We start from the raw sequence: 17,187 nt of genomic DNA on the forward strand, positions 1-17,187 counted from the left end.
ATATGGTTGTTTTTCACTTTTCTTTTTTACAGGTGACAATGGATTCATCAGATTTAGCGTTAGGCGAGTATTTTTGTTGTTTATTATTTTCTGTTGTTTTTTTACAGGGGACAATGGTTTTAGCGAATTAGGCGTTAGGTGAGTATACAGTGTTTTTTATTTGTAAATAAATTATTAAAACCGTGTGGACTTTTATTTCAACTAAAGGATTTTTTCTGACATGTGTTTAATATGGGGTTAGTAATGGGGGCGTCTTATTGACGCCTTTCATTACTAACCTGGGCTTCATGTCAGCTGCCAATACCAGGCTAACATGAACCCCAACATCTTCGGCTAATGACCCCTTCCATGGCTAGTAATATTAGCCCCCAGTGGTCAGCTTTCCGTCTGCTGATTATGAACATAACGAGGGAGCTCACGCCATTTTTTTCATTTAATTCTTCATTTTCTTTCATTTATAAGAAATTCCATGCCCACTGTACTTGTTTTTGACGCTGCGTAAACTTACCCACAGCATGTCAATTTCTGTAGCGGAGATACTAGTCTCCGCTGCAAATTTTGACCGATTGAAATGTCATTACATGCGATGGATTTGCATGTACTGACAAAACGAGTGCGGCATTTGGACGCAGCGTTTTGGATGCAGTGAAAATACGATGCGTTCAAAGCGCAGCTGGTTGCTGATCGTGGGGACGTAGAGGCTAACAAAACAGCTGTGAGCTGTTATTAATAACCAGGGAACATGTTGGCATAATGGCACCTTCCTAGTCTAAAAATAGCAGCCCTCAGCTGCCCCAGAAATTACACTTTATATTTGAAAGGGATTAGGGTTTATGGGCTTAGGCATCGCTGACACCAAGCCCTTGGTTTAGTGATGAAGAGGTGTCAACCAGACACCCTCATTACTAAACCTGGAAGTAAAAAGTTAAAGAAATACACACAGAGAATAAAACACTTTATTTGAAATACAACAGACACATTCTTTAATCATTTAAATTAACCAATATACTCACCCCAGGTCTGTCAGTAATCCAAGAGTTAAAGCAATATCCCAAATTTATTTTTTCAAATATCTTTATTTAGCTCCAAAAAACATTCATTGCTGTACAAAAACGCATAAAAAACGCATGCAAAAATGCATCAAAATAGCGGCAAAACGCCCTTTTTTCCCGCAGTGTTTTTGATGGCAAGAGATGCAGAAACCTTGCAGAAATTTCAGCAACCAAATACTCAACGTGCGCACATAACCTTACTGTCAGAGCCTAGAGGCTATGGGAAAAGAAGAGGCAAAATACTTTGACTACATCGTTGGAAGGGGCGAAATAAATCCGCAAGTGAAGAAGGTGGAAGCAATCCAAAATTGGCTGCGACCGGCCTCTAAGAAACAGGTTCGAGCGTTTCTAGGAATTGTGGGATACTATCATCGATTTATCCCGAATTTCGCCACGATAGCCGCACCCCTGACCGACCTGCTTCAAGTTACGAAGACGGCAATGGCCAAATGGTCTTCCATGTTAAGCAAGTGAAGGTGCCAAAACCCCCAGTTTTGGGCAGAGGGGGAATATGTGACAAAGTCACTGGCAGAGTACTGGAGGGGAAATATGTTTCACTGCAGCTGTTAGCTTCAGTGAATTGAAACCTTTCTCAAGCATGTTATGTGCTGGGGGGTTAAACAGCCATTTTAAAAGGGCTTGGTTTTTTGTGAATGGCCATAGTGCGGGTGGGAGGCCATTCACCATATCTCCACCCCAGGGTGTGGTCTGGGCTATAAATAGCCAGCCTTTTGACTCAGGTGTTGTTCAGTGTATGGAGAAGCTGGCTCCTGAGATAGGAGCTTGTGTTTTTTTGCTAAGCTGGAACGTTTGTTATTGTCAACCCTGAGTGGCCGGACCCGACCGATGTAAGGACTGTTCTTTACCTTTTCCTTTACTGTTATGCCACAAGGGCCATGTTTATTTTATGAACAATGTTCCGTGTCTACCTCCGAGTGAGGCAGAGCAAAGCTCTACATATCTATCTATACACACATAATATATATATATATATATATATAATATATATATATATATATATATATATATATATATACATATACAGCTCTGGCAAAAATTAAGAGACCACTGCACAGTTTTCTAAAAATCACCATCTCTACATGTCTGACAGCCATTCCATTCCAGTGTCAGTTGAATTCCAACCAAAGTCCACCTCATTCTACTTAATGTGCTTCTGAGTAGATTATCACCTGAACCAAATCTTATGTAACGAGGGAAAGTATAAAAAACACTGCTGTGGTCTTCACATTCTCTTGCAATAGGACAAGCTGAATGGCAAAACAAGTGCTAGGAATAGCCCAAAAGTAATTTGAATGAAAAAATAACTTTTAACCATGCCAAAGGAGTTGAAACGAAAATTCTTGAGTGAGGAAAAGAAGGGCTCAATTCTGGCTTTACTAGCAGAGGGATACAGTGAGCGTCATGTTGCCGCCATCCTTAAAATTTCAAACATGGCAGTCCATTACTACAAGGTCAAGCAGCAGACATTGGGGACAACAAAGCTACAGACCGGCAGAGGGTGAAAGCGACTCTCCACTGACCGGGATGACCGTCATCTTATTCGAATGTCACTCAGCAACCGCAGGATAACATCAAGTGACCTACAAAATGAATGGCAAATGGCAGCTGTGGTGAAGTGCACGGCAAGAACAGTTCGTAACAGGCTCCTAGAGGCAGGCCTCAAGTCATGTAAAGCTAGAAAAAAGCCTTTCATCAATGAGAAGCAAAGGAGAGCCAGGCTGAAGTTTGCCAAAGACCATAAGGATTGGACTGTAGAGGACTGCAGTAAGGTAATCTTCTCTGATGAGTCTAATTTTCAGCTCTGCCCAACACCTGGTCGTCTAACCTGGAGAGGCATACAAGCCACAGTGTCTTGCACCCACTGTGAAATTTGGTGGAGGATCGGTGATGATCTGGGGAGGCTTCAGCAAGGCTGGAATTGGGCAGGTTAATCTTTGCGAAGGAAATATGAATCAAGCCGCATACAAGGTTAGCCTTGAAAAACACTTGCATCCTTCTGCTCAGGCAATGTTCCCCAACTCTAAGGACTGTTTTTTCCAGCAGGACAAAGCCCCTTGCCACACAGCTAGGTCACTAAATGTGAGGATGAACGGGCACCACATCAAGAACCTGTCTTGGCAAGCCCAATCTCCAGACCTGAACCCCATTGAAAACCTCTGGAATGTAATCAAGAGGAAGATGGATAGTCACAAGCCATCAAACAAAGAAGAACTGCTTAAATTTTTGTGCCAGGAGTGGCATAAGGTCACCCAAAAGCAGTGTGAAAGACTGGTGGAAAGCAGCCAAGAAGCATGAAAGCCGTGATTAAAAATCATGGTTATTCCACCAAATATTGATTTTTGAGTTAAAACATGAGTATTGTTGTTTCTAAATGAATAAGAACTTGATTTCTTTGCATTATTTGAGGTCTGAAAGCACTGTTTCTTTTTTATCATTTTGACGCTTTATCATTTGCTGCAAATAAATACAAAATTTTTAGCTTTGAATTTCGGAGACATGTTGTCAGTAGTTTATAGACTAAAACAACAATGTACATTTTACTCAAAAATATACCTAGAAAGAGAAAAATCAGAGAAAATGAAAATTTTGCAGTGGTCTCTTAATTTTTGACAGAGCTGTATATATTACACACACACACACACACACACACACAGGAAAATATATACACACAAAAAAAATCCCCCTTGTTCATATCCCAACACAGCAAAAGATGAGATGGAAAGCAGCTGCACAGGTTACGTGGAGTGTGCTGGGCAGAGGACACCACACACAACAGACATGCTTGCTCTCATCTTGCACTGCTGCTCTCTGATGTCCTGTGAGTCCCTCCGCTCCCCCCCTGGCTGATCTGACAGTATAGAGACAAGAGGAGGATGCTGCGTGCAAAGTAAGTAATTCAGCCTCCTTTTTTTCCTTTTTCGCTTGTTTGTCGGGTGTAATGATGGCATTACATAAACAGCTCTGCTATGGCAGTGAATACCTTCTTCAGAGACATTACAGTACCATAGCAGAGCTATCAGGGCACAGCAGGGTGATAATTACTCTGCTGTGCTCTGTACATCACAGCAGTGATCAGCAGCCTGGTAATGTACTATTAATCCCAGGCTGCTGGTCACCACTGATAATGCTCACCTCTCCCCTTACCTTCACTCCCCGGCACCTGCTGTCACTGGACACTGAGCAGTGTGTGCAATGAGAGGGGGAAACGAGCTCGCAGCATAGGAGTGTACCCAGCTCACAACTATGGTAGTCTCAATAGAAGAGATGCGGTCGGACGGCGACCTCAGACTCCTATACCCAGAGGTTGCCGTCTTTGAGGTTTGTAGCTGTCCATACACACCAGCAAATGCAAATGCAAATAGAAGCCCCCAGGGGCTGCAAAAAATATTAATAAATCAAAAAATATTTAAACAGTGAATTGAATTTTCTATTAAAAATAATTGATTATATAATCAATAATTATTCATACAAAAATAAAAAGTTCTCTATAAAAACATTCAATTAATCATCTATCAGAAGAGAATAAATTCTGGAATCAGATCTTGGATTTATCTTAAACAATGGGAAATAATTGTAAATTCTGCTAATGTTCTTCTCTACGTCACATGAGAGAATGTTCCAATTTATGGTTATTCACAGGTCTCTCCGTCCCCGGCTTTTATGCAGAAAATCGGATATATTAAATATTCTAGATGTCTCATGTGTAACTCAGAGGCGGCAGATCTATCTCATATGTATTGGGACTGCCGGGAAATTAAGGAATTTTGGGAACCAGTTATCACATTTGTTGCTGAGAGGCTGAATATTGTTTTGTCATTTCATTTTTTTAGTCAAGATGGATTGTCCTACTAAGGATCTAATTACTTCACCATTGTTATCTGCAGGGGGACGATTTTTAAGGACTGGATAACTTCCAACAGCTTGGGCCAAGTTACACGTCCCAATAAATTAATTGCTGGGATAAGTAGAAGCAAAGAGTTTAGGAAATATGGGCAAGAATTATGGATTGAAGGGTTTTCTCTGCTTTTCTCTCCTCTGAATGTGGGGGGTGTCGGGGAAGCGTTTAAAGAGATAAAAAAAGGAGAAAAAAAAAAGATAATTGCATTATATTTCTTGTGTTCATGTGTCTGCTGATTATGTATGAGCATATAAATAAAAAGGACTTGGACTGGTGTCTTGTCATGAAAGCAAGGTCCACCATACAGATTATATTTTTCCTCACATGATTCTCCATATTGTCAGCACATTATATGTACGTGGTCATTTGGCTTTGCAGTTTAGAGATCTGGGAAGGTAAGGGTCAGCATCTTCTAATTCCAGGTAGTAGGAACATTCTCCGGGCAGCAAGCTCTGGCCGGAACAGGTCTCACTCCAACAGAAGGACTTCCAATGCCCAAAGTAACTAGGACTGCTTTGGCTTAGCAGCAAAATGATGACTGCTTGATTGTGATATGGCCGGACTACACCACCTATAAAGCAGCCACAGCCAGTGACTGAGGAGAATCTATAATTTCTCTACCTTTAGTGGTCACTACTCACCTGTGCAGTTATCTGTAGGAATCTCCTCTTTATACCGCTCATGACCCCTCACATATGTCTCTGTAGTATTAATATGGGTCAGATCTTTACCCTGGAATAAATATTGTACAAGTCACAGACAGATGGAGAAATCACATCTATGATTAGATCTAATCCTGCCATCTCCACCATTCTCTTTACACAAGTATAAAACATATAATATTGGTGGATATGTAAACTACCTCTTTGGGATTTTCTTGTTTATGGTACTCTGGAAGAAGAGGACAGGGACATCTCTCTGGTGTCGTCCTCTTACTGGATAAATCTGGAGGAAACACATACAGGGACTGAATTCATTCCATACATACAGAGAAATATAGGCCATGTGTACTTAGTCCTGTCCATTACCTGGTGATGTGAGGGGCTGGGGAACCTCCATCATGATGTCTTTGTACAGATCTTTGTGTCCTTCTAAATACTCCCACTCTTCCATGGAGAAATAGACGGTGATATCCTGACACCTTACAGAAACCTGACACATACAATGATACCGTCATCCCCTGATCGCTTCATAGCGTTACTGTATAATATCCCAACATTCCCAGCAGTGTCACCTCATCAGTCAGCAGCTCAATCATTTTGTACGCGAGTTCTAGGATCTTCTGGTCATTGATGTCCTCATTTTTCAGGAGGTGAGGTGGAGGTCCCATGATTGGGCTCAGGTGTCTTCCCCATCCCTCAGACCCAGGGGCCCGACAGTGCTCAGCAGAGGTCTTCTTCACTACTGTGTAATCCTGGTTATGGAGAGACACATTAATAAATCTCACTACAGACATTTCCAGAGTCCTCACCTCTCCAGTTCTGTCCATCTGTTATTCCCATAGATAAGAATGATGTAATGTGACGTCATCAGAATCTCTCACCTCTCCAGTAAGCCGGAAGAGGATCTCTAGGATGAGGTTTAATATCCTTTCCGCCATCTTGTCCATATCTATCCTTGACTGGACAACCAGGAAAATTATCTTATATAGAAGATCTCCACTGAGAGGTTCCAAAATTGTCGGAATCTGAATGGGAAAAAGATGAGCCCATGTAACAGCTTAAAGATTCCAGTGTAATAATACAATTACTGTAAATAATATGAGAACATATCAGGAGATAGACAATGAAGACATTGTATTGCTAGATCTTATACACTGGAACATTAATTGAATTGGTGACAGTCAGTTTGTCCCAGTCACTGGCTATTTTGGTCACTGTTTCAGCCACTGTTTGGCTGTAGAGATCACATGTGACCAGAGAATACAGAGATTGGCAGGGGACCCAGCAGTGGGGGTACAGGGATTGTGGGGGATCATGAATGTGAGTAATAATATTTTTAGTATTCAGTTTTTTTTTCTTTATATCTACTAATAAATCCTATATATTTTAGGCCATACACCACAAGCAGTTTCTTCCTTGGAGTCTGCAGCTGAATAAGTTTCTCATAGACTCATCTTCCATAAGGCTAATTCTGGTCTCATTTACCGACACTGGAATCGGCATTAGCAATACCGCAGGAGATAATCATTACATGTGAAATGAGAAATAACTACTTCATGATAAGGACGACATCTTCATTTTCTACTACGACTCTACAAACATATTTGGCCAGAGTCCGTCACTGACTATATCACTACCAGCCGCCTGTGTGAATGTTTCCCGTCTTCCCCGGGCTGTAATCTTCTATCGTGTTAGATCTCATGTCTGATTCACACACAGAATCTTGAGGCATTTTTGCTTCCAAACACACCGTGGACAGGAGTTATTTGTAAATTACAACAATAACTGTTATAAAGTCTACATGGACAGTGTTGTGGCATTTTTTAATTGTTTTTTCCTGTGCGTATATTTTTTTCTGGCATCTTCCCTTTAAGTGTCCCAATATTACAAGAAAATCGCCAAGAAAAAAGCAAGTGTTAAATTGTTACAAAATAAAATTGTCAGGAACAATTTTTGTAAAAACCATGGAAAAAGCACAAGACACATGATGATCCTTTTTATCAAATGTTAAACATTAAATTTAAAAGAACTAACTCTTTTCAGCACCATAACATACAAGTTTGTCACATGGATGATCCTGGCTGTTTAATTATTTGCTTCTGACAAAAGCAACCATGGCATTTAAGAAGGTTGCCAGAGTTATGTGGCTCCTTCATTCTGCCCTATGTTACCCGTCACTACTCGATCGTGGAGTGCTGCTGGGTTACTAAAGTACCAGGAGGCTTAACCCTCCGTCACATACAATATCGGTTCTAACGAGTTCACATACAATGTGACTGTCAGGCGCAGGCTAGAAAAATACCTATAATATCTAATGTTTGCAATTTCAGTGCTCTAAAAGTGATCAGTGACCTTCATAGGGATGTAATAAAAGAGACTACACATAATCAGGTGCAAAAAAAAACCATTTACTTAACATAAAACTAATAACTCTGAAATACAAACATTTCAAGACTCCCGCCAAATAAAAGAGATGTGCCTGTCAGGCCTATTGTATGTGACGGAGGGTTAAAAATGGCCTCTGGGCCTGCAACATATGAAAGTCGATAAAGCCATGCCAAAGGCAGAGTGTATTAGATACCTCTTAGGCCCCATACACAGACTAAAATCAGGTAAAACTACTGATTTGAGCAGGATCGGCTGGCTACCTAATGTACAGTGGGGAAAATAAGTATTTGATACACTGCCGATTTTGCAAGTTTTCCCACTTACAAAGAATGGAGAGGTCTGTAATTTTTATTATAGGTACACTTCAACCGTTAGAGACAGAATCTAAAAATAAAAACCAGAAAATCACATTGTATGATTTTTAAATAATTAAATTCATTTTATTGCATGAAATAAGTATTTAATGACCTACCAATCAGCAAGAATTCTGGCTCTCACAGACCTGTTAGTTTTTCTTTAAGAAGCTCTCCTACTCTGCACTCATTACCTGTATTAACTGCACCTGTTTGAACTTCTTACCTGTATAAAAGACACCTGTACACACACTCAATCAATCACACTCCAACTTCTCCACCATGGTCCAGACCAAAGAGATGTCTAAGTACACCAGGGACAAAATTTTAGACCTTTACAAGGCTGGGATGGGCTACAGGACAGTAGGCAAGCATCTTGGTGAGAAGACAACAACTGTTGGCACAATTATTAGAAAATGGAAGAAACACAAAATGACTGGCAATCTTCCTCGGTCTGGGGCTCCGTGCAAGATCTCGCCTTGTGGGGTAAGAATGATTCTGAGAAAGATCAGGAATCAGCCCAGAACTACACGGGAGGACTTGGTCAATGACCTGAAGAGAGCTGGGACCACAGTCTCAAACATTACCATTAGTAACACACTAGGCCGACATGGATTAAAATCCTGCAGGGCAAGCAAAGTTCCCCTGCGCACACCAGCTCATGTCCAGGCTCGTTTGAAGTTCACCAATGACCATCTGACATGGATTAAAATCCTGCAGGGCAAGCAAAGCTCCCCTGCGCACACCAGCTCATGTCCAGGCTCGTTTCAAGTTAACCACTGACGATCTGGATGTTCCAGAGGAGGCATGGGAGAAGGTCATGTGGTCAGATGAGACCAAAATAGAACTTTTTGGTATTAACTCCACTCTCCGTGTTTGGAGGAAGAAGAAGGAGGAGTACAACCCCAAGAACACCGTCCCAACTGTGAAGCATGGTGAGGGAAACATCATACTTTGGGGGTGCTTTTCTGCAAAGGGGACAGGATGTCTGCACCGTATTGAAGGGAGACTAGATGGGGTCATGTATCGCGAGATTTTGGTCAACAACCTCTTTCCCTCAGTAAGAGCATTGAAGATGGGTCATGGCTGGGTCTCACAGCATGACAATGACCCGCAACACACAGCCAGGGCAACTGAGGAGTGGCTCCGTAGGAAGCATTTCAAGATCCTGGAGTGGCCTAGCCAGTCTCAAGACCTGAACTCAATGTTGCGAAGCGACAGCCCCAAAACCTGAACGATCTGGAGAAGATCTGTATGAAGGAGTGGGCCAAAATCCCTGCTGTAGTGTGTGCAAACTTGGTCAAGAACTACAGGAAACGTCTGACCTCTGTTAGTGCAAACAAAGATTTCTGTACCAAATATTAAGTTATGTTTCTCTATTGTATCAAATGCTTATTTCATACAATAAAATGCAAATTAAATATGTAAAAATCATACAATGTGATAAAAATTACAGACCGCTCCATTCTTTGTAGGTGGGAAAATCTGCAGTGTATCAAATAGTTATTTTCCTCACTGTATATTGAGGCCTCCTGACGGATGATAGGTGAGTGAAGGATCAGTTATGATAAATTTCAGAGGCCGACCCTTTTGTTCTCCTTGGAGATAATCCTTCATGTGTTCATGTGTATGGGGGAGTCAGGAGAGATAGCTGTCAGTCGCATGATCGCTTGGCCAACAGATATCTAATGTGTATGGGGCCATTAGTATTACACTGACTGGCAGGGATAATACACCGTACTACAGTAGTACAGTGGATCACCGGAGCAATCAGAGGCTTGTATGTTGTATGATCGCACTAATGAGGGTTGTGGAAAAGAGTTTAAAAATAGGTTGTAAATGAAGAAAAAAAAACAAACAAGAGTTTTAGCAATAAGAAATCACTTTAGGGAAAACTGCAAAATGTTGGTGAAATCACATCCACGACTTTATTATACTCTATTATCCTACACAACTATTGTGTGGTGATTATCTCATATGTCCCAGGTTCAAATGTACAGTCATTATGAATTTGGCTAAGCGAGTATTTATTAGCCAGTCGGGTTGGTGGTAAAAGACTGTGAGGGGCAGCCTGTAATATCATACTGTGTGTGGCGGGTTGGCGGTACTGTGGGAACATTATACTGTGTGTGGAGGAAATGGCGGTACTGTGGGAACATTGTACTGTGTATGGGGGATGGCAGTACTTTGGGAACATTATACTGTGTGTGGGGGGATGGCGGTACTGTGGGAACTTTATATTGTGTGTGTGGGGGATGGCGGTACTGTGAGAACATTATACTGTGTGTGAGGGGATGGCGGTACTGTGGGAACATTATACTGTGGGGGGGGATGGCGGTACTGTGGGAACATTATACTATATAGGGTCCAATAAAAGGGCACAGTACTGTGTGAGGAAAATGTGTTTCCGGTTTATCATAGTTGGGTCGTATGTATCTACATATCTCCCACCTATTGAAGAACAGAAAGAGGGAGATATCATGCGGTGCAGCAAATGTTTGCCACACTCCTGGCCACACCCCAATCCACACCCATTTACCGTTTCTTTCTCCCCTGGCAGGAGGAGTTGCCAGAGGGGCGGTGGTAATGAGGGACATTCAGCAGACGTCGGAGACTGCAGGGCGTAGACCCAAATCCAGGACTGTCCATTGTATCCAAGATGGTTGGGACTAGAGATGAGCGGATCGATTGACGGGACTCCGGTCCAGTGTCCAGGACAGTGGTACCTGGCGACTGGATAGTAGGCCATGAATCTCTAACCATCTGGCGTCCCAGGAGTGGATTTTGATCACCAAGGGCAGCGTGACGTCATCTGTGTATCCATACAGTACGGGCCCCATATATAGCTCCATACAGTATGGGCCCCACATATAGCTCCATACTGTATGGTCCCCACATATAGCTCCATACAGTGCTATCCAGTGTACATCTTGCCACATGTATGCAATCCTTGAACAGCCGGTCGTGGGTGCATACTGCTGTGCGAGATGTTTGGAAGCCCAGGTACTGGATCTAAATGAGCAGCTGGTAACACCAAGATCCATTGACAATGTGGAAAGGAGTTTGCTGCTCACTGAGCAGCTGCTCACTGGGGTAGATGTGGGGGAGGGTGGTAGTAGGGAGCTGCAGGACAGTGAGGCAGCTAGCTGGGTGACAGTTAGAAGTTTGGGGTAGAGGGAAGAGTGCCAGGGAGGCTAGTCCTGATCTGGCACACCCCAATAAGTTTGCAAAGTTGGCAGATGAGGGTGGTGTCAGTACAAGGGTAACACTGCTGCAGCAAGGCATGTCCTCTGAAAGCCGGATGAGTGTCAGCTCCAGTAAGGGGGGAAATAGGAGAGCAAGGCAGGCCAGGCAGGTGCTGGTAGTGGGGGACTCAATTATTAGGGGACCAGATAGGGCAACCTGTCACAAAGACAGGGATCGTCGAACAATGTGCTGGCTACCTGGCGCTCCAGTCTGGCACATCACTGATCGGGTTGACAGATTACTGGGAGGGGCTGTTGAGGACCCAGCGGTCATGGTGGAAGGTCCTTAAAGATGATTTCGGGAATTAGGCTGCAAGCTTAAAGCAAGGACCTCCAAGGTGGTATTCTCTGAAATACTGCCTGTACCACGTGCCACGCCAGAGAGGCAACGGGAGATTAGGGAGATAAATAAGTGGCTCAGGAATTGGTGTGGGAAGGAGGGATTTGGGTTCCTGGAGAACTGGGCCGACTTCTCAGTTGGCTACAGGCTCTACGCTAGAGATGGGCTGCACCTCAAAGGGGAGGGTGCAGCTGTGATGGGGGAGAAAATAGCTAGAAGGTTGGAGGAGTGTTTAAACTAGGGATTGGGAGGGTATTCATTTTATAAGTGGGGAAGATAGTGCAGATAGTGACCTGGGCACAAATAAAGAAATTGGGGGTGTGGTTAGAACATTCAATATAGTAAGAAGGAAGAGAGGTACAGAGAGATACATAAAATGCATGTACACTAATGCCAGAAGCCTCACCAACAAAATGGAGGAATCGGAATTTATTTTTTTGGAAAATAATTATGACATGGTGGGGATATCTGAGACATGGCTGGACGAGAGCCATGACTGGGCAGTTAATTTACAGGCCTATAGTCTGTTCAGAAATGACCGTACAAACAAGCGAGGGGGGGGGGTGTTTATATGTAAAATCATCCTTAAAACCCATCTTGCGTGAGAATATATGTGAATCTAATGAAAATGTAGAGTCCTTGTGGGTGGAGATAAGGGGAGGGGGAAAAAATAATAAATTACTGATAGGGGTTCGATATAAGTCTCCAAAAATAATGGAATCAGCAGGGAATATCCTCACAAAGCAAATAGATGAAACAGAGACTCAAGGAGAAGTCATTATTATGGGGGACTTTAACTACCCTGAAATACATTGGGGAACAGAAACCTGTAGTTCCAGCAAAGGTAATAGGTTTTTGACAACTATGAGAGACAATCATCTATCACAACTGGTTCAGGACCCAACAAGAAGGGGGGGCACTGCTAGACCTAATATTAACCAACAGGCCAGACCGCATATCAAATATACGAGTTGGGGGTCACTTGGGTCATAGAGATCACAAAATAATATGCTTTCATGTAACCTTTAATAAGATGTGTAGTAGAGAGGTTACAAGGACACTAAACTTCAGGAAGGCAAATTTCCAACGGTTGAGAAATGATCTTCGTGCAATAAACTGGGACGATATCCTGAGACATAAAACTACACAAAGCAAATGGGAGACATTTATTAGCATCCTGAATCAGACCTGTGCACAATATATACCCTAAGGGAATAAACATGCTAGAAATAGGAGGAAACCACTATGGCTAAATAGAGCTGTAAGGGGCGCAATAAGTGACAAAAAGAAAGCATTTAAAGAACTAAAGCCAGTAGGTAGTGATGAGGCATTAAATAAATACAGAAAATGAAATAAATTCTGTAAAAACCAAATCAAGGCAGAAAAGATTGAGGCAGAGAGACTCATTGCCAGAGAAAGTAAAAATAATCCCAAAATATTCTTTAACTACATAAATGGTAAAAAACTAAAAAATGATAGTGTTAGCCCCCTTAAAAATAGTCTGGGTGAAATGGTGGATGAGGATGAGGAAAAAGCTAATATGCTAAATTATTTTTTTTCAACCGTATTTACACAAGAAAATCGCATGACAGAAAACATGATCAGTGATGGCAAAAATTTTCCATTAAATGTCACTTGCTTAACCCAGCAGGAAGTACGGCGGCGTCTAAAAATCACTAAAGTTGACAAATCCCCGGGTCCGGATGGGATACACCCGCGAGTACTGCAGGAATTAAGTAACGTCATAGATAGACCATTATTTTTAATCTTTAAAGATTCCATAATAACAGGGTCTGTACCACACGACTGGCGTATAGCAAATGTGGTGCCAATATTTAAAAAGGGGACAAAAACTGAACTTGGAAATTATAGGCCAGTAAGCTTAACTTCTACTGTGGGTAAAATCCTGGAGGGTTTCCTAAGAGATGCTATACTAGAGTATCTGAAGAAGAATAACCTCATGACCCAATATCAACATGGGTTTACGAGGGACCGTTCCTGTCAAACTAATCTGATCAGTTTTTATGAGGAGGCAATTCCTGGACTGGACCAAGGAAATGCAGTGGATGTTGTGTATATGGACTTTTCAAAAGCTTTTGATACGGTTCCACACAAAAGGTTGATACATAAAATGAGAACAATGGGGATAGGGGAAAATATATGTATGTGGGTTAAGAACTGGCTCAGTGATAGGAAACAAAGGGTGGTTATTAATGGAAAACACTCAGACTGGGTCTCAGTTAACAGTGGGGTACCACAGGGGTCAGTATTGGGCCCGCTTCTTTTTAACATATTTATTAACCCTAGAACGCATGACCATAAAAATCTACTTTTTCACATACATGGGGCCTTTTAGGCCCGTGTGCAAATAACATGGAATAACTCAAAAAAAATGACAAACAACTATATACCTGAGGAATACCTAGAGTTTCAAAATTCTAACTAAAGTAATCTTGCAGAAAATAGAAAACAATTAACAGGGCGGGCCTGCGAGGCCCCAGGTATGCGTTCTAGCGTTAATGACTTTGTAGGGGGCATACAGAGTAGTATTTCAATATTTGCAGATGACACTAAACTCTGCAGGGTTAATCAATACAGAGAAGGACAATTTTATATTACAGGATGATCTATGTAAACTAGAAGCTTGGGCTGATAAATGGCAAATGAGCTTTAATGGGGATAAATGTAAGGTAATTCACTTGGGTAGAGGAAATAAAATGTATAATTATATGCTTAATTGTAGAACACTGGGCAAAACTGTAACTGTAAAAGACCTGGGTGTATTGGTGGACGACAAGCTCACGTTTGGTGGCCAGTGTCAGGCAGCTGCTGCAAAGGCAAATAAAATAATGGAATGCAATAAAAGAGGCATAGATGCTCATGAGGAGAACATAATTTTACCTCTACTCAAGTCACTAGTGCGACCACACTTAGAATACTGGGTTCTGGTCTCCGGTGTATAAGAAAGACATAGCTGAACTAGAGCAGGTGCAGAGAAGAGCGACCAAGGTTATTAGATGACTGGGGGGTCTGCAATACCAAGACAGGTTATTACACTTGGGGTTATTTAGTTTGGAAAAACAAAGGATTAGGGGTGATCTTATTATTATGTACAAGTATATGAGGGGACAGTACAAAGACCTTTCTACTGATCTTTTTACTCTGAGGCCAGAGACGGGGACAAGGGGGCATCTTCTACGTCTGGAGGAAAGAAGGTTTAATCATAATCACAGAACGCGGATTCTTTACTGTAAGAGCAGTGAGACTATGGAACTCTCTGCCGCATGATGTTGTAATGAGTGATTCACTACTAAAATTTAAGAAGGGCATTGATGCCTTTCTTGAAAAGTATAATATTACAGGTTATATATACTAGATTCTTTGATAGGGCGTTGATCCAGGAAAATAGTCTGATTGCCGTATGGAGTCAGGAAGGAATTTTTTTCCCCAATGGGGAGCTTAGTGTTTGCCACATGGTTTTTTTTTTGCCTTCCTCTGGATCAACATGTTAGGCTATGGGTTGAACTAGATGGACTTAGTCTTCCTTCAACCTTAAAAACTATGTTACTATGCTGCTCACCATTATTGGCACCCCTTCATTTTTTTCATAGACTGTACAAGATCTTCAGAAATAAATGGAAATGTACCAAAGTTATATCCTCAGGATTTTTTAATTAGTGGTCCAAAGTAATACAACAATAAAACTCGGGCTGTGGAGTTGGTAAGCCAAACCTCCGACTCCTCAATTTCCATGACTCCAACTCCTACTCCCTCATACATGGCTCATGTTTAAGTGATAAATTTACTGTAGCACAGATTCATCTCAGCTAAAAGTCTAGACCCTTAGATCAGGAATAGGACAGACATTTATAGGACATTTCATAACTTTCCCAAATTCTTATGAAAAAATATTCTCCACAAACAGCATTGAACTACTGTACTCAATTTATTATATATTTTAGGAGTCCTGAATAAAACATTGTTTTTGAACTTCCATATTGCAATTTCAAAGAAAAAACAGAATAAACAGCATGTGCAGCAATAAAGGCACCCCTAATTAATACTTGGTTGCACACCCTTTGGCATTGCAAACAGCCTCCAAATGTTTCTTGTAGCCATCTATAAGCTTCTTTCACTTCTCAACTGGCATTTTCTCCCACTCTGCCTTTGCATTTTGTTCAAGCTCTTGAATGTTTGCAGTTCTTTTTCCAAATGGCAGATTTCAGCTCACCCCAAAGATTTTCAATGGGATTGAGGTCAGGACTCATTGCTTGCCATTTTACAACAGTCCATTTTTTGCTCTTCAACCTTTCCTGTGTACTTTTGGATGTGTACTTTGGGTCATTGTCTTGCTAAAGGGCCCATGATCTTCGACTCAAAGTTTTCTTACACTGGGTAGGACATTTCGCTCTAAAATCTCTTGATAATTCTCTGATTTCAGGATTCCTGTGATACGGTCAAGGCTTCCAGTACAAGACGCAGCAAAGCTGCCCCACAGCATTATGGAAACTCCACCATGCTTAACTGTTGGTAAGGTGTACTTTTCCTTATAAGCTTCATTGCGCCGTCTGTAAACAAACTGTTGCTTTGCATTGCCAAAAAGCTCTATTTTTGTTTCATCTGTCCACAGAACATTTTGCCAGAAGGATTGTGGTTTGTTAAGGTACTCTTTGGCAAAGAACAGTTGTTCCTTTTTATGTTTTTTTCTTCAGCAATGGTTTCTTCCTTTGCCTTTGCCCATAAAACTCTGCTTGGTTTAGTGTGCGGCGTCTGGTACTTGTTGAAACCATGACCCCAGACTGTTCCAGATTGGCCTTCAGGTCTTTGGATGTTTGACGTGGTGTTTTTTCTACCATTCGCACCAACCTTCGAAAACACCTCGTCAATTTTCCTCTTTCCCCCATGTCCAGGGAGGTACTTGACGGTTCAATGCTTGGAAAACTTCTACTAACATTGCGCACTGTTGAAACTGGGATACCAAGGTCTTTGAAGATTGCCTTATACCCTTTGAAAGTCTTGTGTTTGCTAATGATAGCAGTTCTGATGTCCTCAGACAGCTCCAAACTCTTCATCATTGTGACAAAGGAACAGGGCCTACCATGTGACTTTTTAAAACAATGAAGTCATCATTCATTGGCTAATTCATGTCACATGGGAACGGACAATTAATTACAGGAGAATCTCTTTTGTGATTTACCACAGGTGAGTCAAAATGTGTTTCTATACTA

At 41.7% G+C, this 17,187-nt stretch overlaps 1 protein-coding gene across 2 annotated transcripts in view; it reads right to left on the bottom strand.

Annotated features, from left to right (window-relative positions):
• The window catches only part of LOC141270632 (uncharacterized), a 29,982-nt gene that overhangs the window by 11,889 nt on the left and 906 nt on the right, over positions 1-17,187 (bottom strand). Inside the window, exons 2-6 of one of the 2 annotated variants that reach the window (XM_073680707.1) lie at positions 6,515-6,658; positions 6,206-6,385; positions 6,000-6,123; positions 5,834-5,916; positions 5,613-5,703 (exon numbers count right to left, since the gene is read on the bottom strand). In XM_073680707.1, coding sequence (XP_073536808.1) covers positions 5,613-5,703; positions 5,834-5,916; positions 6,000-6,123; positions 6,206-6,385; positions 6,515-6,580 — 544 coding nt within the window. In that variant the 5' untranslated portion in view covers positions 6,581-6,658. Of the gene's footprint in view, positions 1-5,612; positions 5,704-5,833; positions 5,917-5,999; positions 6,124-6,205; positions 6,461-6,514; positions 6,659-17,187 lie in introns of those variants that run through there. The other variant, XM_073680706.1, reaches the window with a different exon arrangement.

The sequence above is a fragment of the Phyllobates terribilis genome, unplaced genomic scaffold (assembly GCF_046119375.1).
Source record: "Phyllobates terribilis strain yellow unplaced genomic scaffold, ASM4611937v1 Scaffold_5__5_contigs__length_657084704, whole genome shotgun sequence".
Lineage (NCBI taxonomy): Eukaryota > Metazoa > Chordata > Amphibia > Anura > Dendrobatidae > Phyllobates > Phyllobates terribilis.